We start from the raw sequence: 22386 nt of genomic DNA on the forward strand, positions 1-22386 counted from the left end.
TCTAAGGAAAGGGGCAAAGGCGTTTAAAGCTGACCACGCTGCGAGCACATGGCTGCCAATGAGGGCGTAACAAAGATGAAAAAAGTAAAGAAAAAGGGGCGCTTCGACCACTGCGATTAGTCACGGAAACGTGCACCACCTGCTAACGTGACATTCTCGTGAAAGGTACGGGTGACGGGTTGGTGCGGGAGGGACTGCAGGACCAGGATATTTTGTGCACGAGTTATCTGAAAGCCAAACCTTTTTGGGGGCGTGCCTTATTGCCATTTTTAGTTCGCCGTGGCGGCCGCTAGGAGGACCGGTACTGGAAAAAGGTCCATTGGGTGTCAACAAAATGCCAAACTATTCTAGCTCGGCCTGCCAGAAGAGACTGGCCTCTCACCCCTTCGCGTGGGATGACATGATTGGCCTGCAACTGGCTCTTGAAGGGCATGTCCAGCTCCGATTCAAAGGACTCCATGGGCGTCAGCGTTCCCGAGGCCACGATGAGGGAATGCACCTTGTCCTTTATGTCCGACATGGCCTTCGGTCGAAATGAGAACCAACAAAGGTCACACACCATTCTTCACTCAAATCTTTGCACTGCAGAAAAATCTGTTAGGTGAACTGTTGCTACCAAAGTAAAATTTTTTGAATATCAAGGGCGGCCTTGCTTTTGATTAGAAAAACTCAAACTCCCACACCCTCTTACTTTCAAAGAGCCTGGCCATTCGAATTTACTGCCTGCAACACAATTGTCAATAAAGGGACACTGAAGTGATTTGTAAACAATGCAGGATTACGAGCGCAAACTGTAGTCCGGAGTCCCTGGGCCCTGTTTCGACCACTCTGTGCGCGTTTACGTGAATTTATTTAGTAGAAAAATCAATTCGAAAATGCTGTCCTCCTCTCTTTACGCTCGCCCATTTTCTGTGGCGTTTTCGTGTGACGTCAGCAGGAGAGGAGCTGACAATTAGCTGCGCTACTGCACGGCTCGTTGACCTTCCACGACCGAGTCAGTTGGCCCACCGTTTAGTCCGCCGGCCGCCGACGGGTCGTCGCAATTCGTTCGATCAGTTGAAACTAAGCCACAACACATTTGGAAATGGAAGAATGCGCCTTTCTTTACTTCGTTAGTTTGTACACTGTATCTACCTCCAAGTCAAGGTCGCTTCACACAAGCGCTGCACAAGCGCACATGCGACGCTTCGCTGACTGGTACGCCAGTAGGAAAATATAAGGCCTCTTGAAGGGGGAGAAGAGTGAGCAAAGTCAATATAGGTACTAAGGAAATAAAATCAACTGATATTTTTACCGTACAGCGTAAAACTAGGGTGCGGGAAGCACTTTTTTGCAATGGGCGAACAAGCAGAGCGGTCAGCAGCACGACTACGCATCTGCGAACGCTTTCCCTTCTACGAAATGCAATTGCTAGACGTGAGCTATTGTGGAAACTCGGGGGACGCTTACTGCACGAGCGCAATACAACAAATAGTCACCTAAGCTGCTTGAAATACTAAAACTAAATAAAAGTGTAAACTGGTTATACATTATATACCTGATATTTCCCATCCCCGCCGGTGGCCCTCTGTGACCTAGACAGTAAAGAAAAAAAAAAGCCCTCTGTGGCCTAGTCGTCTGGTGCGCTAGGTATGTCACCGCAAGTGTTTTGCCAGTCACAGGTTCGAATCGCCGCGGGTACATGCTTTTTTTTTTTTTATGAATTAACTTTTTCGTTTTTTGCCAATGTTTTCTATACTTAGTTCACCTTTTTTTGGGCCGCAACGTTCATTGCTCCACGAACTAGTCCACAGAACTCGCGCAGGCTGGCACTGCCGCGCTAGCGAGTTCTCGTTGGCGCGCTGTTGCCATAAGCACCGACTGCTTGCGGGCAGTGGGCACAGGCCAGAATCAACAGACCCTTGGCCTGGTGCGAACACGCTTTTTACGATACAGGCATGAGCGAGGCAAGCTCCAAATATGGGGGAAAAGCGCATGCATTTGAGCGTCTGCGGGGACGCGGAGGGCGTTCATGCACTGCGTAGACCTCGGCTAATGATCGCTACGATTCCAAGCCGTCCTGGGAGGCTTATCTTATGCATTTTACAGCCGACAACACGGCAGAAGCGCGGTACTACGATAACTGGGATATTGAGAATGCCTATCCAAAGACGCCATCGAATGTCAAACATGTTGTTTTACAGACTGAAACCGAAACCGAAACTTGTTTGATTGCTAACCTTGGGCATCGTCCAATCACGGCGCCCCCTCCTCCCAACGTCACAGCTTAGTTTGTGCGGCCGCCGCAAACCGCGCATGGTAGTTTTTCTTCTTTCGCGCTTTGTAAAATAATTACCGATTTGTCAACCGGATAAATGATGAAAAGTGTGCTAATTTGAGCCAGTCTACACAGTGCAAGCAAAAACGGGAGCTTGACAAATTCACTTCAGTGTCCCTTTAAGGGGCCATGGAGACAAAATACAAGTTTGTTTCATTCGAAAGATTTGGTGTTTCATAGTGACCCCAGCACTTTTCTGAGAGCAAGTGATGCTTTATTCACTGAGAAATTAATCAATTCAAGTTAAAATTTTAATTCTCCCACCAAATAGCATGTTTCGTGGCATCCGCCATGATGTCACACGGAGGGGTCTTCAAGCGAACTCCAAGTGTGCTTTTCAGTCTGCAGCAGACTGCGGAGCCTTGTTTACTATCAGCCCTCCTATAGTTGGTGACAGCTTAACTCTGCAGCGGCTTTTCAAGATCAAAGGGATTTTGTGTTCATCCGCAACCAATGGCGTCTCGCCGTTTGTGTGACGCCTGCGACGTACGTTTGAAAGGAGAACTACTTCCAATATGGCCGCGCTCGCTTCACCACCGCTGCTGCGCTGTCGAGCGACAACGAGGTTGCCGAAAACCAACAGCTGTGTAGGCGATTTGTGTTACGAATGGGCTGTAGTGCATCAAGAAGCCGCTTATCGTCACCTGTCCCGTCTGTGTCTTGCCGCGTCGTGGTTTGTACGTACGTGAGGAAATCGTGGTGGCACTGGTGGGCTGTTTTACGTACTCGGAACGTCGTCAACGAACTCGATCTGAGAACGGCAAAGCGTCGAAGCTGCATCTGTTGCTGGTGTGATTGTGGAAATTGTGTCGGTGTAACGCAACCTTTGTGAAGAAATAATGCAATTTGCTTTCGTCTACGGCAGTAGCGGTGACAAGTTGCAAGCGTTTTCGTTTGCTGCTGTGAGCATAGGCTGCGCCCGATGTTGAGCGCAGGCCTACGTGGTGTCCGTCCGGCCCGACGCGGATCGTGCAAACGTGTGTGGCGTGTTTTTTGGCCGTATACGGCCGCTCGTACAGCCGAACACGTTATTAAGACGATTGCCAAATCTTACAATGTAAGGTATCTTTCCTTCCCGATTCGCGCATTGCTTTAGCCTGCCGGGGTACGAACGGAGCAGCGGTGTGGCGTTTTTTTTTCCCCTGGCGTAAACAGGTATGACTAAACCATTATTGCAGAGACTCGCGAAGAAGTAAACGTTCGTGCACAATTATCCGAGACTCGGTTGGGTAGCTTTAAGAAAACCGCTATGAACCTGCCTTCCTGCGAGAGACGGGTGCCTATGGCGTTCTGTTTGTGCCAATGGGCACATTATCGAACATACAAAAGTATGAACGTGTGCGAGTATTGTTGAGGTAATCAAATGTGGTTGCGTTTCGTTTCTTGACTGTCATTGGTTGGTCGTAATCATCAGTAGCATTTTTGAAACGTATAAGAGGGCTAAATAAACATCGAAACTGCATGATTGGTGGATTTTGAACCACGCCGTTGAAGGAAGCCGGAAATGTGTGGTCCCGCTACATGACCACGCATTTTTTTTATACATTGCCGAAAATACACTTGCGTGCAGCTTTTTATTATGCCTGCTAAGCTTATGGTGCGTATGTTCCCATCGCTACACTAAGTGGCATCAGAGAAACTGACTATGCATGTACTGAGACTGCGTATTTCGTGTGCAGTGTGGAATTTCTCATAAGTGTCGTGAGCTGTTAAAGTTGTTTTGAAATAGCTGAATGCGTTTAGTAGGAATGAACCAATGGTTTATCCTCCCTTTATTTTCATGCAGTTTGTGTGATGGGCTTTATGAGTTATAAAAATTTGTCTATTGCAGCTGTGTTTCATAGTGATGGCTGTAGTTTAATGATTGCATTTTGGTGCTTGTGCAGTTTAAGTTTCAACAAAAGGGTTACAGTGTATTGGCAGACATTCAGATTTCCAGTGTCTCTGTCATGATAGACTGTTATTATACAGAGTGGAGGACATGTTTGAGCGTTTTATCATGGAGCTTACTTTAATTTAGATTCAACACCGCTTCCCAGTTTTAGATGTTTTTATTGTTCCAGCAACTGTGGAGAGCCTTCAAACAGTGACTGAAGGTGGTTCAGGTGCAGTAATAATTGCTAACACTTGTGTATCAGGTAGAAATGAGGTATGTCACCCCTTCAGAATGCTATGTTCATTCTTTTCAAGCATTCACTGTTGATTCTGGTTATACAGCTGCAATAATAATAGAAAGCAGTGATGCGGCATATCAAAATGGTTCACCTTCAGGCCTCCAGAGTGTCATGTCGCTGCTTTCTGTGCGCACTGTTGCTTCCGGCTGGTTCAGACGCAGTAAAAATTGGAAAAACTTACTCAGTAGGACGCAACGATTTTACGTCACTTCTTCAAGATGCTATGTAACTCCTTTGCAAGGTTGAACTGTTCCTTCTGACTAGAAAGCTATGGTAAGAAGTGAAAGCTCTAATAAAATACGTTGGAATGTGTTTATGCCACGCCTTCAAGCTGTGATGTCGCTGCTTTTTATGCACACATTGTAGCTTCTAGCCATGAAGTTGTGGTGAGGGTTGAAGACACTTACATAGTACGTTAGAATAAATTCATGCCACACTTTCAGGCTATGAAATCGCTGCTTCTCTCGCACACACATTGTAGTTTCTGGCCATGAAGTTGTGGTGAGAGTTGAAGATGCTTATGTAGTACGTTAGAATGAATCCATGCCACACCTTCACGCTGTGAAGTCATTGCTTTTCACGTACACACTGTTGCTTTTGGCTTTAAAGCTGCATTAGGCATTGAAAACACTGGTGCAGCAAATCAAAATGGATCCAATGTCAGGCTTTCAGGGTGCCACTTTGCTGCTGCTGGCTGGAAAGTGCGGTAAGAATAGAAAATGCCTGTGCAGTATCCCATGACACCTTGACAAGGGGCAGTGAGAATTAAATATTTCTTCTCCCTGTTCCAGTTTGGTGCTTTGATTGGTTGCAGAAGTGGATAGGATAAAATGGAAATGCTTGCATGGAGATGTCGGCACATTTTTAAATAATTCACTTAGATCTCACGTTCATACTCCTATTATTGGACCTGTTGAGTGTGGTTGTCTAAATAGGTGCAGTAAGAATTGAATGCACTTGTATAGCTGTTCGTTCAAGTTTCGTATGGGGCAGTCAGTGTTCGATGTCACTGTTTGGTGTACATAGGGGAAGATTATCAGAAATTAAAATGCTTCCACAAAAGCTTGACATGACCTGGCTGCAAAGCAACTACATATTGAACCGAATATTTTCTTTATGTATGCTATTTCAAAAGCCTCATCATCAATAAAAATATCTTCACGGTAGGCTGCTGCACATCAGTGTAAAGCCAATGAAAGTTGAATGTAGCACAACTTGGAAACGAACTTCGGACGGATGCATTTGTAGGTCACTATTCGTTTTGTTTCATAAAAGCTCGCAATAGTAATTTTTTTAGGCGGCTGCTAGTGGTTAAGGGTGTTTTTCTATAAATTTTCACCGTCAGTTGGGGTTCTCTGCCTTATCATTCCACTGTAAACTGCGCGGTGGTGATATGACACTAAACAAACACCGCCAGCTCTTTTATTACATCGCGGGGAAACACCCCGGAAATGGTCGCCTGGAGTGAAAGCATGACACTGTATACTGTCAACCTAACCAACTGACGTAGAGCGTCTTGCCACTCGCGCGTCTCGTGAAGTAGAAATGATTAGTCTTGTAACGTTTCACATCCCGCAGTTCTCTGCTCGTGCCATACGGTGTTGTCGTCTCGTTTAGGTGGAATAAAATAACGCTTGTTTCTTCGCACCTACAGCTGATTTCGCAAGGCAGGACACCTTATGCGGCATCGCGACATCCATGGTTGTGTGCGTCGCCGCGATAGGTGTTTGCAGTGCGTCACTACGTTCGAAACAGTCGCATAGAACAATGCGTGGCCCGTTGATATCGCAGCCGATTTCTGAAAGACACCGATGAATTTTCGCCGCTAGTTTCCTGTTCACCCTGGGCTTACACAGTCCGTGCACTGCATCCAGCCATTGCGGCGACGAACCGCCCCTTTCTTCCACCCTGCGTTTACGACGCTTGATTTAGCGGTGATGATGGCTGTGGAAGATATTGTACCGACTGCATTTCTTGACAATGATTGCACACGCGAAGTAAAGAAATAGTCGAACTGCGACGAGCCCGCAAAATATAACGACGACCATTGATTACGTTTCTCCAAGCAGACGACGGCTAAGCGACGTGCAGCGGTCGAAATTCGAACTATTCAGACCCAAAAAATTGTGTGCGCGTTGTTTATATGTTTATTTCTGTTGTCTAACAGTAAAACAATCACAGATAGCTTTGATTTAAGTATAAAATACACCGGGAATAGTTTCTATCAAGAATAATCTTTGTTTTAGTGAGTAATTTTTTTTTCTCCTGAGCCAGTTTTCAATGAGGACGACTTTTTCTTTTTCCTGTGAAAATCATTCATTCTTCGGAATGAAACATATATAAACGACATCATAATCAGATGGTTTTATACTGTTAGCCGCTCATATTAGTAATCATGGGTATAAACAGCTGCAATATAACGAACTATTTTTTCTAACCGCGGAGAGCCAGCTAGCGGCCAAACAACGCTTGTGGGCGGAGCTGCATTCTTACCCTGTCATCAACTATAGATGGCACCATCATACTGCTCCGCATCGCTATTCGCCTTTGCATTGTTTTTGACAGTATTTGCACCTGGCTTGTTTTTGTTACTGCAGAAAGTAATCCTTTCATGAAACATGGGGTATACGCGACAAACAGGGTCATGTAAGACAATGCCGCTTATGCAAATCGGCCAGGGTCGTCCGAGCCAACCCCAATGCGCCAGACTGCTGCGCAGCTATAACACGCATAGCGCGAGCAGTGATTGATTGATTGATTGATTGATTGATTGATTGATTGATTGTGGGAGTTTAACGCGCCGACGCAACGCAGGCGATGAGGCATGCTGTAGTGGAGGGCTCCGGATTTATTTTGACCCCCTGGGAATCTTTAACGTGCACCGAAATCTCGTACACACGGGCGTTTTTGCTTTTTGCCTCCATCAGAAAAGCGGCCGCCGTGGCTGGGAATCGACCCCGCGACCTCGTGCTCAGCAGTGCAATGCCTTAGCCACTGAGCTATATTTCCTATAGAGTTCAATACCTGGACAAAAAAAAAGAACCCTTCGAGGATTCGAAATATGTATTTTGAGCCTCCACAGCGGGTATAGTGTGTGCAGTAACCAACAGCAGTACATACTGGTACTTCTATGTTTATGTGTACTTTTGTAACTTCCATTGTTTCACCCCACCATTCTTAGTGCTATAAAATGAATATGCATTACACTTAAGCAAAAATAGCTCGTTCTGCAAGCTTGCAAACCCTGCCTAACTCGCATTTGCTTTTGCTGGACTCGGCCAACAGCAGGGCAGTGCATATGACATCATATGTTCTAGTGTGGGAGATCAGCTAGTGAGTCACGTGGCCATTCTTTTTTCCTAATTTATGTAGCTTATTTGAGCAAAGCTTACGTTAAAAGCGGTGTCAGTAAGATTCTAACGAGGCAATTTTTCGAGTGAACCACACTTGTGTTTTGTCTGTAAAGACTCTGGTCTTCTTTGATCGGCGCTGATGCTACGAAAATCAAAATGCCATTGCTGGACGACACGTTCACTGTCACTTAAGATCTGAACAGGTTAGAATCCCTCTTGAAAGAACACTTTGGCAGTTCAACGGCCAACAGCCAGACTTACCACAGCTGGGTTCAGGCACCAGAAGCTCAGACTGTGGGTCCATGCTCCAGTCAGGCCACCAAACTTGGAAAGCTTTAATAAGCAAAACGAAGTTGAAAAATAAGAGACCCGAGCCGTACAAATAGTTCAAAAAATACTATGTTACAGGTTTACAAGCCAACCATGGCGTTTACTAGTGAGATACTCATCTGGTTATTGGAGCTGAATTTTAGACTTCTAAAAATAAAAATCTAAATCTAAAAAAATCTAAATCTAACCGTTCTGCAGACGAACTGCTCTGGGTAGTTCTTTGTTTTTATAAACTACCTAATGCTAAATTTCTTTTGCTTTTAGTTAGGTGGGAGGCATTTTAACACGAAATGTTCTTAAACTAGCTGCCCAAAATTTAAGGGCCGTAAAATTGATTTCAAGCCCAAGTTTCTGTGAAGCCTAAAAAAAGCACAAAATCTGACACCTAGAGAGAAGTTTAGTATGTTGAGTGAAAGTGGAGAAGGAGGACAACTGGCTGCTGATTAGCTGAGGGATGAGAGACGAGGTTAATACATGGAGGTGAGGAGAATGACAGGTTGCAAAGATGGTGTTGATGGACTGCAGTGGAGAGGAATGTGAGACACGACGTTGACTGGTTGACCTCGGTTATGAAAGGTTCTGAAAGAAAACCAGGGTTTAAAATCCGATCATCGATAGTATCGATATATATTGACATTTCACGCACGCAACACGACTCTGCCTGCCAATCCTTCCTGTTACGTCAGATGTGCTCTGAAGGCTGCATATGAAATGCCAGTGCAGCAGAAACACTACGCTTTGACGTATTAACAGGGTCTCCAAGGCACAAGCTTGATTGCCACATCCAGCATACGTGCAGAACTTGTTACTGCACACTTTAATACAAGCTGTTTCGAAGTACCTTGAAAGCAGACTTTTTGGCAGTTGCGTTGGAAGACTGAGAAACTGTTGTGTCCGTTAAAGCCGTGTGCCACACAAGAGCCAAAGCAAGACGCACTGTTTCAAGACGCATCATTCCAAAGGCTGTGACTTCACAGCCTCAGTACCCAGTATGCGTAGAAAAACTTGGATCGCAAGTTTATTTTTTTAACAGGATTTTCAGATTTTGTTGGGGCATTCAGCAAACACTTACTTCACCTATTTGTTGCAGAAAAAAATAGCAAGAAGGTTCAAATAGCGATTTTTACGGTACTTTCTATGGATGTTCTCTCTGCGGTCAGAAAGATAAGAGCTGCTCCTAACAACATATTCGGCCAACATCTTAGTTGTCATGTACAATAGTAAACTAGAGCTAGAGAGATCTGCTCAGCTGCAGACAAGACTATGAAATAAACAAAACTTTCCCAATCAACAACAGCATGTTGTATACCTCAGTTTGCTTGTTCTTTGAAGGGGATTTGACCATGGCAGCCCTGCAAGAGGCACAAAGTGACACGTTGGTCACAACACTCACCTAAACTCTTTTCATAATGCATGATGATTGGTCGTTTTTCAGGCGACCAAAAGGCATTCTTTTGTTCATCACAAATTACAGCTTCACAATACATCAGCAAATTCTCTTCCCAGCGATATCCGTCAATGAAAGCTCTATAATTAATTAATACATACAAGAAAATTTGTACAGTTGGAAAAGTTGTGACAACTTAAACATATTGATTTCCCTACATTATATAAAAAAACAAATTGCAGAAAAAACAAAACCCTGAATGTACATTGTGTAGACACGTTTCAACCTCGTTATAATGTAATGGGACATAACGAAACAATGGATATAACGAAGTAAATGAAATTCCCCTTGAAATCTTCATAGAGAACCGTGCATTTGAAACCTCATTGTAATAAGGTAAAATTGATTTGTCAGTGGATATAAAAAACTATATTAGTCCCCCCCCCCCCCCCCCCCCACACACACACACACACACACACACACACACAACACACACACACACACACACACACACACACACACACACACACACACACACACACACACACACACACACACACACACAAAAAAAAACGCGACCACGGTGCGTGAAGTATTCTGGGGAGTTCGACACTCGCTCATCGCGGCTATTTTAAAACTCCCGGGCCGACCTCCCAGCCATGCGCGGCCACGCTGCGTTCAGCCGCTCTAGCCTGTCCGTGGCTCAGCCAGTGGGGCGCAACAAGCAGGCAGGCATGCGTGCGGGCGGGCAGGCGGGGGTCGCTGTTGTTGCGGTGACGCCAGTGTTGTTCCGGTGATGCACTCGGTGATGTCGGTGTTGTTTCAGCAGATGGCTTTTATGAGCCGATGCCGACGCCGTCACTATGAAGCACAGGGATTTATACCCCCCCCCCCTTCGAGAAGCATTTCGACGACACCCAGCCAAAAAGATTCCACAACCACGAGAACCTTAGTCGGCCCAGGAATTTATACCCCCCCCCCAAAGAAATTGAAATTCTGGATAAACCCTGGCTATGGAGGAGCCGACCGACGATGCTATTGTCGCAGATATCACCGGGCAAACTGACGCAAGTGACGACGAAGACGACGTGGTCTCCCATGCACACACGTTAGACGTGCCAACGTGTCGCAAGCATGTAGTTTCTTTGGAGGCCATGGCGATGGCGAAAACGGCATCAGCGTGGTGGCCACCGCTGAAAAGGAAGTCCTTCACTTGCAATGTCTGAAACAACAAAGCATCACAGACATTTTTCCAGCTATATATAGTGGTCAATAAAATAAGCAGTGTGCACATTGAGCAAGCAAAATATTTGCCTCCTATTCAATTTCCGTCACGTGTGGTCGCGTAGTGGTACAGTCAATCGCGAGACGGTTTCCTTCTTTGCATGCTTATAGTTGTGCACCCAACTCAGCGTACATTGTTGTACACTGTTATAATTGACATAACGAAATAATGGGTATAGCAAAATGATTGCGGCTCCCCTTCAACTTCGTTATGACGAGGTTTGAGTATACTGAGAGAAATGCGATGCCTCCATATAACAGTTTTTCAGATAGAAAAAAAAGAAGAAGAATAGGAAGAAGAGAGAGAGATGTTAGTGTGCTCATTAATTCTAACGCGAACCTTTTTTTGGGGAAAACAGGGGTGAGACAGCCCAAAGAGATTTGGGAGCAGTTTTCGGAGCAGCAAAATTTCGATTTTGGAGCAGAAGAATCTTGATTTGGAGCAGTTAAGGACATTTAATACATCGTCTTGTGAGCTTAAAAAATCATAATTTCAGCAATTTGAAGGGTCAAGTAGACATTCCAATCAGTTTTGAATACACAGCACACAAACAGCCTTACGTGAAAGAATTTTTTAAGAGTATCACAAAGTTCTACAGTCAAACCTCGATATATCGAACACGGGCCTATATCGAACACTTTCTATATCACGCGGAAAATTACATGCATTTTTAATTTTTTATTTTGAACTGGGACGGACATGAAATGGGTATATCGAACTCCGCCACCCCAGACTGCCCAGACCGCTCGCGTTCTGTTGACAGGCGGCGAGCTATCCCGCAGTACCCTCGAGGATAGCGGTGGCGCGATGGGCGTTTCCGACTGCTGCGCATCGGTTGCACCGAAGCAGAATTGGACGGTGCAAAAGAAGAATGCGACCTTGAAGAAACCTGGGACCAGCTGGAGCGCTTTGTTGGTGCTGAGCCACGAAGCATGTGCATTGATGACTGTTGGCGGTGACGACAGCACCGGAACGACGGTGGAGCTGACGGATGTGGAGATCCTAGCGGGGGTTACTACTGAGCGCACAAACGAAAACGCTACCGAGATTGTACCAACAAGCGCTGATAGTGCCCCGCTCCCAACTTCAACCGAGGCTTCAGCGGGTTTGGCCCTACCGCACCGCTACTGCAGCACTATAGAAGGCACCGGCCTGTCGCTTGTGGAACGTTTGGACTACGTTGAGGAAGTCGTGTATAACACGTCAGGCTGTCTTGCTGCAGTACTTTAAGCCAAAAGAATAAATACTTTGAAGCACCAAGTGAGTATTTACTGCACAATTCGTTAATTTATTGATTTGTACCAGTTTATGACGCGTTTTTTACGTGATTTTATATATCGAATTCTGGTTATATCGAACTATTTTGCAGGAACCGCGCTGTTCGATATATCGAGGTTTCACTGTAACTGCACTACCTTCTTCCTAACTAGTGATACTGTGTTGCGGCTGTACGCAACACTGACAACAAAAATGCCACTAACATTATCAAACTTAAGGGCTCTGCAATTGTGGCGTGTTTTTTTACCGTTTCAATGCTAAAATTATTATTTTTGTAATTTCAGGCTGCGTTTTACGAACAAGTGCAGTCACAGCAACAGCTGAGCAACTTCGAGCTAACGGTCGCATAGCCCAACCAGCCTACCCATTTCAGTCCCTGGGACGCACGTTCATCCCATGGTCATTTGAGTAGCGTTACTGTTTAACCACCTAGATTTTGGCGTTAAATTTCACTTCGCATACAACAAGTGTTATTAGTCGCGTGCTGTGGCAAACATGCAGTCCTGCAGCTATTGGGCACTGCCTGAACAGGTCGTGGCGCCGCAGCAAAGCTCGTAACTTTCGTGTCGACCGTTCCATCACCGAGGCTCGCGATCGCACTTCGAAGCACAGCAACACCTCAGCATTTTATAACACCACGACGAGCGAAAAAGTTCACTTCACGAATCCGATTATAGACGCACGCACCGCGTTTCGCACTCAAGGAGAAACCACGGCGAAGTCGTAGGCCCCACATTTCAATTAACTTTTTTTGGAGCCGCGCAACTTCTCGTAATTTCGCACCAATCTGAAACCATATCCCCGCGTTAACGTCACTGTTCAGAGCCACAACTGATAGAATGAATAGACTGTAACCCAGCTGATAGCGCAAAATAAACCAGGGAAAATATCGGTGATGCGCATTGAGCGCATGAAGTAGGCAGTAGCAGCCGGATCAGGCGGCGGCCATGTTTGTAGCCACAGCGATGCCCAATCAGGAAGGCCGTTTCAGCAAACCCAGACGGAAAGCCAGTCATGTTTTAGAAGCTATCGTTTGCTTCATTTCAGTTTTTCTATTTTTGCCATTCCTGTGTTTGCAATTGACCGACAATAAAAGCGGTGACCGGGATGCGGGAGGCTTTCGCCCCCGCCGGAACTGACATCAGCATCAAACTTCGTGCCTTTCAGACTCTTCTGGAACAGTTTGACGCAATTTTCGCAATTTTCATGCTTTTGGAGCAGCTTGGCACAGGAAAACGGAATTGTATCAAAAAGGCGCAATATGCGCAGCTGTCTCACCCCTGGGAAAATGGATACTTAAAATTGCATGCAGTCTTACCGCACTGTCTTAAAATCAGGTTTAAATTCAAACCGAATATAAATACTCAATATGAATTTTATCATGTTTTGTTCACCACTAAAGGCAGATTCCCACTTGCGATTCGCCTCGTCGCGCGACGAAAAGCGACGTCGCAAAGCGACGAGCCGGCCGTCGCTTTTCGTCGCTTTGCGACGGCGGAGCAGATCGCTGTCGGTCCGAATTCCCTCGTCGCGCGACGGCCCCGCAAAACCAGTAAGCCAATCATGGCCGCGGAGTAGGCTGACGTAGCCGGAAACGAAACGCTTCTTTACATCCGGTATGCAAACACTGCGGGCGGGCGGCCAAGGACGAGCCGCCGCCGCCACCGCCGCTGGCTCGCTCGGCCAGGCCGGCAAGCAACTTCCCGTGTGCATCAATTCTTTGGTCAGTGGCTTCAGCGTACGCGTGCACTAATCAACGAATAGCGTGGAACTCATCAGTGTGGAGAAACGTGTATGGATTGTAAAAGCAAGTAATCATCGTATACAGGTGGATAGCGAGACGGTAGGTTGACTTGCAGCCTCTTCGTACTTCTATCGGCGACTGGTAAACACGCGTAGAGTTCGGAGGCGTCAGAACTTTGCACCCGTGAAAAGAAGTGAAATTTGTGGGCCGTGATGTGGGTGTTGTGGCGTGAAAGCAAGCGTGTGCATTTCTTCGTGCAATAATATGTTGAAAAGAGCCTTCTTGAGTTTGTCATTTTCTGCTCCTCCCGCTACCTGCAATGCTTTCGGCATTGTTCCAGGTTAGTAGCATGTGTTTTAGTTTGCTTTCTACTTGCTTTTGTCGTGCTCGTGTAACATAATTTTCTTTGACTGCGAATGGCTGACGCACCAAGGAGGTCGTACAAGTCGGGAAGCAGCTGCGCTGAACGTAGTCGCATCATCGCTGATCGCAAGTGCGAACACCGCCTCATTGCCTCATCGCGCGACGAGGCGAATCGCCAGTGGGAATGTGCCTTAAGACTGGAGATTTGTTTCCCTACAGCTGGAGTCATATAAGTAAATGTGGTACAATGCCCCAACGAACACCAAAATAAGATCCCTGTCACAACCCTCCCTTTTGTAGTTTAATAAAACCTTTCAAATTTCAGTTCCTGCTGGCCCTTTTCTTTCTTAAATAATTCCAACACCTCTGATCCCATCTCAAAAGCCCTGTAGAGTTCACCCAGCATCCCGTGTGTCCCGTTAAAAAGCTCACCTGAAATCACCCAGGTACTTGAGTTCACTCCTGTACATGAACTCGAGAATAATGACCAGATTCTGTAACATTGAAGATGTGGCTGCCGACACTGCTGTGTATGGTCGATAGGTCTCTGGATCGTCTTGCTGCTGCTGCTGCTGCTGCTGCTCCTTCTCAATAGCCGTGATGGCGGTAACTGTGTTCTGCAAAGGGAAAGGGGGGGGGAATCAGGGCTTACTCTCTTTTTGGGGAAATCGATGAGGAGAAAGGACGTGACAACACACACACACATCTCATACATAGTGGAACCCACTTTCACAGCTTGTGCTCTTCAGCATCCCGATCACACTTCAACCCAGTTTTTACTCGTAGAGTCTAGTCCACTTATAACAATATCCAAGTGCCAAGGAAATCCCATCGTTACAACCGATAATTGTTATAAGCGGGTTGCGAAATCAAAAGATGAAACAAAGCTAAAAACATTTTATTCGCATGCCAGTAAGGTGGTACGACTACTTATTTGCAGAAAAGAAGCCATAGTCGGGCAGCTTTGTTTGCTGCACGCGAAGCTGGCGCACATCTTCTTCAAGAGCATATATAAGTGCTTCACTTAGCTGGGTGAAGGGCCCTTGGCAGAAACGAAGTCTCTGAGGGACTTTGTTTGGGCCTGCATTGGGCCTTCTGCGAAGATGCTAGCCGAGTAGGTTGCACAACTGTGTCGCCATCCCCGCTGTCCACAGCCCGTATTTGCGCAGCTATTGCCTCTTCAGCGAGCCACTCGCGACATTTCCAAAACATCCGCCCTGATGTCCCTCCCGCAGAAAAACAGAGGCAGTTGAAGAGGCTACCCAGTCAAATTCAAGTGGCACGCACGTGACACAACAAGTGAACGCGCGAGCGAGCAAGTGGGTGCGGGGACGAGGCCAAAGCGACAGCACCGGGAGGGGGGTTTGAAAGGAAAACTGTTTCCCTCCTCCGCTTGCTTCCTCATAATCGGCGCAGTCGACTCGTTTTCTGAGGGGTGGATGGGATCCAAGGCACATCGTGGCGCATGCCGTCAACACGGAGACCCAGTGGCAGCTCGCATTTTTGGTGCACACTGCAGCCGGATGCAATCGTTATATCCAATATCGCGGCACTGGAGCATTGTAGTAGGCGGTTTATTTTACCATGGAACGCATAAAACAGTGGACAGTGCTATAGTTGTTCATCGTTATATCATATATAACGTTACAAACAGTATATAAGTGGACTCGACTGTAGTAGTCATGAAGAAACAAATTCAGCCAGGCTACTCCTATGGTCCAGCCCACTCAGAGCAGCTCTACGAGGCGAGAAGGCATAGCCTCTTCTTGAAGGTGACACCAAGACAGCATCTTTATGCCCCTCTGCAATCCGGCTCTGTGCTTCAAACATCACACAGGTAGCCTCACAGCCGCAGGCCAGCCCATCAACACTGGAATATGTCGCATGGCAGCATCATGTTTACAAACAGAGAGTGAACTTTGCGGCAATTTCTTTGTAGCCGCATTTTCCAGCCACCATTCACATTTCATTAAATTATGTTGTAACTGGTGCTTTTTTTTCGAAAGCACTGTTTTCCTGTTTGAGAAGAATTACTTGCACGCTAGTAACCTGTTCTGGAGCTTATGTCTGGAGCTCACCTCAGCGCAAGGCTGGAGGGAGTGCAGCGGTGTGCAATGCGGACACTTTGGTGGCTGTCCGGCCGAGCACCGTGCACCTCTCAGTGACCGAGATACCTGCATTGGCAGTCATTGAATCAATGTTGTCTGGCCAGATGTGTTTGGACTGCTGTGCCTGCTTGTGGACAGCTTCATGCATGGTACCTCTCTGATTGATTGTAAAGTTTAACACGCCGAGGCGTGCCACAGTGGAGCGCTCCGGATTAATTTTGACCACGGGATCTTTAACGTGCGCCGAAATCTCGTACACACGGGCGTTTTTTGCTTTTTGCCTCCATCAGAAAAGCGGCCACCGTGGCCAGGATTCGAACCCGCATCCTCGTGCTCAGCAGCACAACACCTTAGCCACTGAGCCAGCGTGGCGGGTATGGTACCTTTCTAGCATCCCTTGTCTGCCCTAACAAGCGCTCCGAGCAGCCTGCACAGTTAGCCACCCTCATATTCTCCACCAATCAGCGATTGATGCTCTCCTGCCTCTCCTTACTGACGGCAAAATATGCAACACTGTTGTGTCACATACCATACTTTCATGTAAATAACGCGACCTCGAATGTAATGCGAGTGAGTTTTGGTCTCTACAAAAAAGAAAAAATATATATATTTATGATTAAAACGTGAAGTAATGCAAGTGGAAACAGCAATCAAAAGGTGGTTGCCTGCAGGGATTCATTTATTATTGCAGCCGCCGCAAAATTATGCCCGGTCAAATAATGCCCGATCATTCATCATCGCTGCTCAAATCCTTGTCACTGTCGACAAAAACCACACCGTCGTTGGTGCCATCCATATCGTTGGAGAGGCAGCGTTTCAGGAATGCCCGCGACACTACTGCGGATGGCACGGCCTCCCAGCCATTGTTCACCCATCGTGCAACCTCGCCAACTGACGCTCGCTTCATGCGACCCGACCGCGTTACTTGGAGATTGTTATCCTCCAGCAACTGCTCGAATTCCCTTCGTACGAAATCCTTGAAGGGCTTATTATTACAGACATCCAGTGGCTGGAGCTGCGACGTCATTTTTTCAGGAATGACAACAAGGTCGGTGTTGGCTTTAGCGAACGGGTTTTTGACCTTAAGGGTGAGGTGCCCTTTGAACGCTTCCAGCACGAGCATTGCGGAAGTGTCGAGGATCTAGCCTGTACATTTTCCTCACATAACACGGAACCACTCCTTCATCAAGGTGCTATTGATCGATCCTTTGTCGCTGCACCCTATGCACATCTGGGGCGGGAAAACTTTGTTTTTGAGGAGTGTCTCCCTCCTAAATACTATAAGGAAAGGCAGCAGCTTACGCCCGTCCGCTGTACATGCCAGCATCACCGTGACCCTCATCTTTCCATTGCCAGTCGTGCGAATGCGTACCTCTTTGGTACCACATTCATCAAAACCCAGCCGGAATGTCCAAAAAGAGTGGAGTCCCGTCTGCATTTGCAATCTTGCCTATGGAATACTTGTGTTCCCTTTTCTGCTTAAGGAGTTAGCACTGAAACTCACCCAGTTTGCATTCGTACTTTGCCAGGAGCTTCTGGGAGATGAACGTCCTACGGCAAAGCGATAATCCCGCACAACTTTTGTACCTGTAAGCAACTGGCCTTGAAGTTGTCACGAGGCACACCGGCCTAATATGCAAGCTCTCTGGCTTTGAGTCGCACAAGCTCAGCGTTTATAGGCAAAAACTGCCGTGACGTTCGCAGATGAATTCTGCCAGGTCATCCTTATGTTTAGGGTAGTGGTCATTCTTGGGTCCACGGAACACTTTACGGGTCGGTGCGGCTTGAAAGATGCGATCACGGCACTTCCCCCAACCTCGAATGGTTGACTCGCGGGCAGTGGAACACGGCAAAAATGAACTGGCGCAAATGACAATCGATTTGCTGGCTTTAGGAAGTTCTATGAAGCTTAGCCTTGCGACAAGGCAATGCCAGGCAGCCTCACTGTTAACATCGGTGTTCACGACGTTAACGGTGAAGCTGGGTGAATTTTTTTGTTGCGAGGATCGTTAGTGGTCATAGGTACTGTGTGAAGCCCGGAGTCCCTGCGCTTTCCCCATTCCTCGCAGCCTGCCGCCGGGGCGACCCCCCTCACGTGACCGGTTTGTTGGTGGGTCCCGGGAAGCCGGTCCGGGCATGTGAGACAAAGGAAGGGGCTTTTGGTTCGACGGGTTGGATACCACAGACGTGAGTACCGGAGCTCTGGCTTTGCCTTCCTTTGTTCGCCCCCATTGCGCCTTTCTCCTGATCTTTGCCAGTCGGCTGGGTCAGGACGAGCGAACAGTTGAACTACATTATTAGAGGACCCAATAAACGTGGGTTTGGCCATTCCATTGCGTCTTGTGTGTTCCGTGCTGTTCGCTGCCGCTACGCCAGTTGGCGGTCCGTGGCGGAGTTCAGTGGAGCTAGCCTTGCGGCAGTCTCAAGTGCAAGCTAGGTCGCCATGAGAACCCTAGTCCCCACAGTACATTTGCATACCTGCCAACCTGGTGACTTGGAAATTCGTAAAACCCGTGGACCGGGGGAAGGAGAAGGGGGGACGGGCAGCACACTTTAATTTTTAAGTTTAATAAAAGGATTAATGGCTTGTGACAAGCACTCTCACGTTTTCACAACCATACGTGAAAACCGTCAGTCTTGAAGAGTAATGAGCAACAACTCCATTGGGCAGGAGAAGGAGGAGGAGGAGGAATAACTTTATTTTATGCTGGTCTATCTATCTATGCTGGTTACGAAAGGGCGTCGTTTCTGGCATTAGACTTCAAAAACACTTGCTAGTACTGTCGCGGCTTCCAGCCCCCCACTGCACTGCAAAGCAACTATGGCAGTCGTACTGCATAGGATGCGGCAGTCATGCAAAGAGCGGCGCGAACATGAGAGTTCTGAGTAGCCCCCCACAAGAAGATGACAGAATTTGCTACTTCTGCAGACGGTGATAACAAGAGTACGTGTTGCCCTCTCGTGGCGGCACAAAGTACCACAGTGTTGTTTTAATAGACTTTCCCATTTTTCTTGAAAATTTGTAAAATTTCAGGCACGATTCCTAGAATCGTAAGATGTGTCAAAATTCGTACATTTTACGGAAAATTCGGAAGAGTTGGCGCAGGTATGCTTCTGGGCTTTCGCCTCTGTTTTGCTTTGTACCATTTTGCGAAACATAATGAATTTGTGGAAATACAGTTTAACCTAACTTAATTAACAAAGTCACCAAAACTCACAAATTATTTCATTAAATTGGAAACGTCATAAAATCGCAAAAGCAATAGGACCATGGAAAACTGATGGCGGAATCTGAACTCGTCTGTCAAATTGAGAAATTTGTAAGACCGAGATTCGTTCAATCGAGGTTCAACTGAAGAGCTTACAATTTTATTATTACTACCTTGATTTGAGTAACTTATAATTTTCTTACAGTTCAGAATAACTGTGGCCTTAGTTCTGATGCCAGATATCCCTTACTTTAAGGGGGGACACTGGTCTTGAGAACCGAAAATCTGCCAAAAAATCAGTTTTCTGTATAGATTTTATTTGCAGCCTACAGGTCCCAAAGAATGTATACCTGTCAAATTTTATAGCTGTACTATAAGTATTTACAACACTGTCACCCTTTGAAGTTGCCTAAGTGACCATTTTTGCCTACATTTTGAAACTTCAGGCCCCGTTTTCTCTGAACCAATTTTTTTCACATGAGGTCAACTGACGGGTACAGTATCTCGGGATGTACTGGTTAGATTGGCATCATTTTTGCTGCATTTGACAGCTTATGAACTAAACAGTGCAATATAACCACAAAAATATGCAATTTATTTTTGCTGGCACAAGATATAACGCAGTTCGGTTTACAAAAACATTGGTAATTGACGACCTGACATTTCATAAGTTTACAGCGGCTTGCAGAAACAATGCTAAAATTACTGCAGTGATATAGCTGCACTCCCTGGTCCTCCTAGAACACGAAGGAATAAAAAGTATTCGAGTATTTTATAGGTAGCTAACGAAAAAATAGCCTGAAACAGAGTGGCATAACATGTTGCACAACTCTGAACTTACACCCCATAGATGAAAACTGGCTGTATATTTGTGCTCAGGATGTTAAAATACACTTCATGTGCAAATCTCAAGCACATAAGTTAAGAAATAACAAAAATAGTGATAAAACAAATACAGGCAAAACGGAAGATTCTCCCCCACACACCGACTGGTAAAACCCTGAACTAATGCAGCTACTTTTAGAATACAAATTTCAAGCCGCAACTTGCGGGCCAGATGTCTTACGCAAAGGACAGTTTCGATTTGGTGCTGCAAAAGACCAAACAGGGGATAATGACAAGGTGAGGGCTCCTTTTAGGTTGCCTCAGCCATTACTGCCATCATGATCTGGCTCATGAATTCGCCTTAAATTTATTTTACTCCTCAACATAAGACAGTGATGCAGCATCCTACTTCTTGCTTTTGAAAGCAACTCCCACTCCAGTAATCCAACACCTATAGTTCATACGACAAGCTGCATGCAGCACTGTGGAGGCTATATTGTTGTCAGTAGAGCGCCCACTGAGGGCGCCTAACTCTCCGTGAAGGAAAACGAAAATAGGAGCCGGGGCCTTGCGGTTCCACCTGCAGAGAGGGGAGACCAAAAGGTCTTTTCGCCCTTCGCGGTGAGTTAGGCACCCTCAGTGGGTGCTTCACTGACAACAATGCAGCCTCCATAGTACTGCATGCAGCTTGCCATATGAACTATAAGTAACCTCAGCGGGAGATTCAGGTTTTCAGGGGCTGGCATGACATAAAATTTATTATGTCAACAACATGTCTGCGATAGCAGTTTGTAGGATCACTCAGTAATGCCTGCTGAGTTTCTTGAGGGTGTATATTCGTTCCATCAACAGCTCACACCAGCACAGAGGCCTACCTTGAAACCCTTGAAGCTGTCCGGACTCAGCCCGACATCTGTCATGAAGGCCAGGATTTCGGTTCCGGCCCAGACTTTCCCAGACTCTTCGAACCTTCTGTAGTCGTTCAGGTGGTCCGAATGCTGTGTGATCCAGATGCTAAGCTTGGACATCTGCAGGTGATCAGAAACTTCCAGTAAAATACAACGAAACTGAGTTAGAGAAAAACTGATAAAGCCCTCGGCGCAGTCCCACTTACAGGTCTACTGAGTATATGCAGACTGATTGTATGGTTTAACGCGCCGATGCAACGCAGGCGATGAGGCGCGCTGTAGTGGAGGGCTCCGGATTAATTTAAACCACCTGGGGATCTTTATCGTGCGCCGAAATCTCGTACACACGGGCGTTTTTGCTTTTCGCCTCCATCAGAAAAGCGGCCGCCGCGGCCGGGAATCGAACCCGCGACCTCGTGCTCAGCAGCGCAACGCCTTAGCCACTGAGCCACCATGGCTAGTATGAGTAGATGCAGATTTGTTGGGGAGTGTACACACAGGCCTAGCACAGTTTCCCAGGTCTTCAGAGAGAAAAGCGCCACCTTTAAATTTTTCTCGACCCCCAGAAATTGCTAGCAGCTGTCTCCATCAGTTGTTTACCCTTGGGTAAAAAATACGAATGATATGTTTAACTCTTCATAAAAAACCGCAGTTTGTTCTACAGAAGCCTCAATCGTAGCACCATTACAGCCAGAACAGTTTCACCTTTCAAAAACTGATGCACTTTGTATCTGCTTTCTTGTAAGGGAAAACAAAGGTCCCATTACAGTGCCAAACACCAGGTCCCCTTTCTATATATCATTTTACAAACACTGTACATTTTATTATACGCGCAACACTAAAATTGAAGCTGAAACTGAACAGGTGTGCATTGAAGGTGTCGAAAATAAAGAAAAAAAGAAGTTTGGTGACTGTTCTCCTATGCAGCCAAGGCAAAAGATGTTACAACCAAAGGTATAACTTGAGTGCGTTAACGAAGATACGAAGAGGTCATGGCCCTGCCCAGTTAAAATGGCACTACAGTTGCCTGTTCCAGAGAGAGCAGTGGAAGGGTTAGTACAGGCCAACGCTGCCTGCATTAGCATTTCCAAACATATGAGCAAAA

At 46.4% G+C, this 22386-nt stretch overlaps 1 protein-coding gene across 1 annotated transcript in view; it reads right to left on the reverse strand.

Annotated features, from left to right (window-relative positions):
* The window catches only part of LOC144145149 (Fanconi anemia group J protein-like), a 67839-nt gene that overhangs the window by 17760 nt on the left and 27693 nt on the right, over positions 1–22386 (reverse strand). The window contains exons 14-18 of the mRNA XM_077676652.1: positions 21249–21401; positions 14664–14848; positions 9484–9526; positions 8106–8177; positions 383–523 (exon numbers count right to left, since the gene is read on the reverse strand). Coding sequence (XP_077532778.1) covers positions 383–523; positions 8106–8177; positions 9484–9526; positions 14664–14848; positions 21249–21401 — 594 coding nt within the window. The remainder of the gene's footprint in view (positions 1–382; positions 524–8105; positions 8178–9483; positions 9527–14663; positions 14849–21248; positions 21402–22386) is intronic.

The sequence above is a fragment of the Haemaphysalis longicornis genome, unplaced genomic scaffold, assembly GCF_048455015.1.
Source record: "Haemaphysalis longicornis isolate Haplotype H1 unplaced genomic scaffold, Haemaphysalis longicornis Haplotype H1 scaffold_7, whole genome shotgun sequence".
In the NCBI taxonomy this organism is placed as follows: domain Eukaryota; kingdom Metazoa; phylum Arthropoda; class Arachnida; order Ixodida; family Ixodidae; genus Haemaphysalis; species Haemaphysalis longicornis.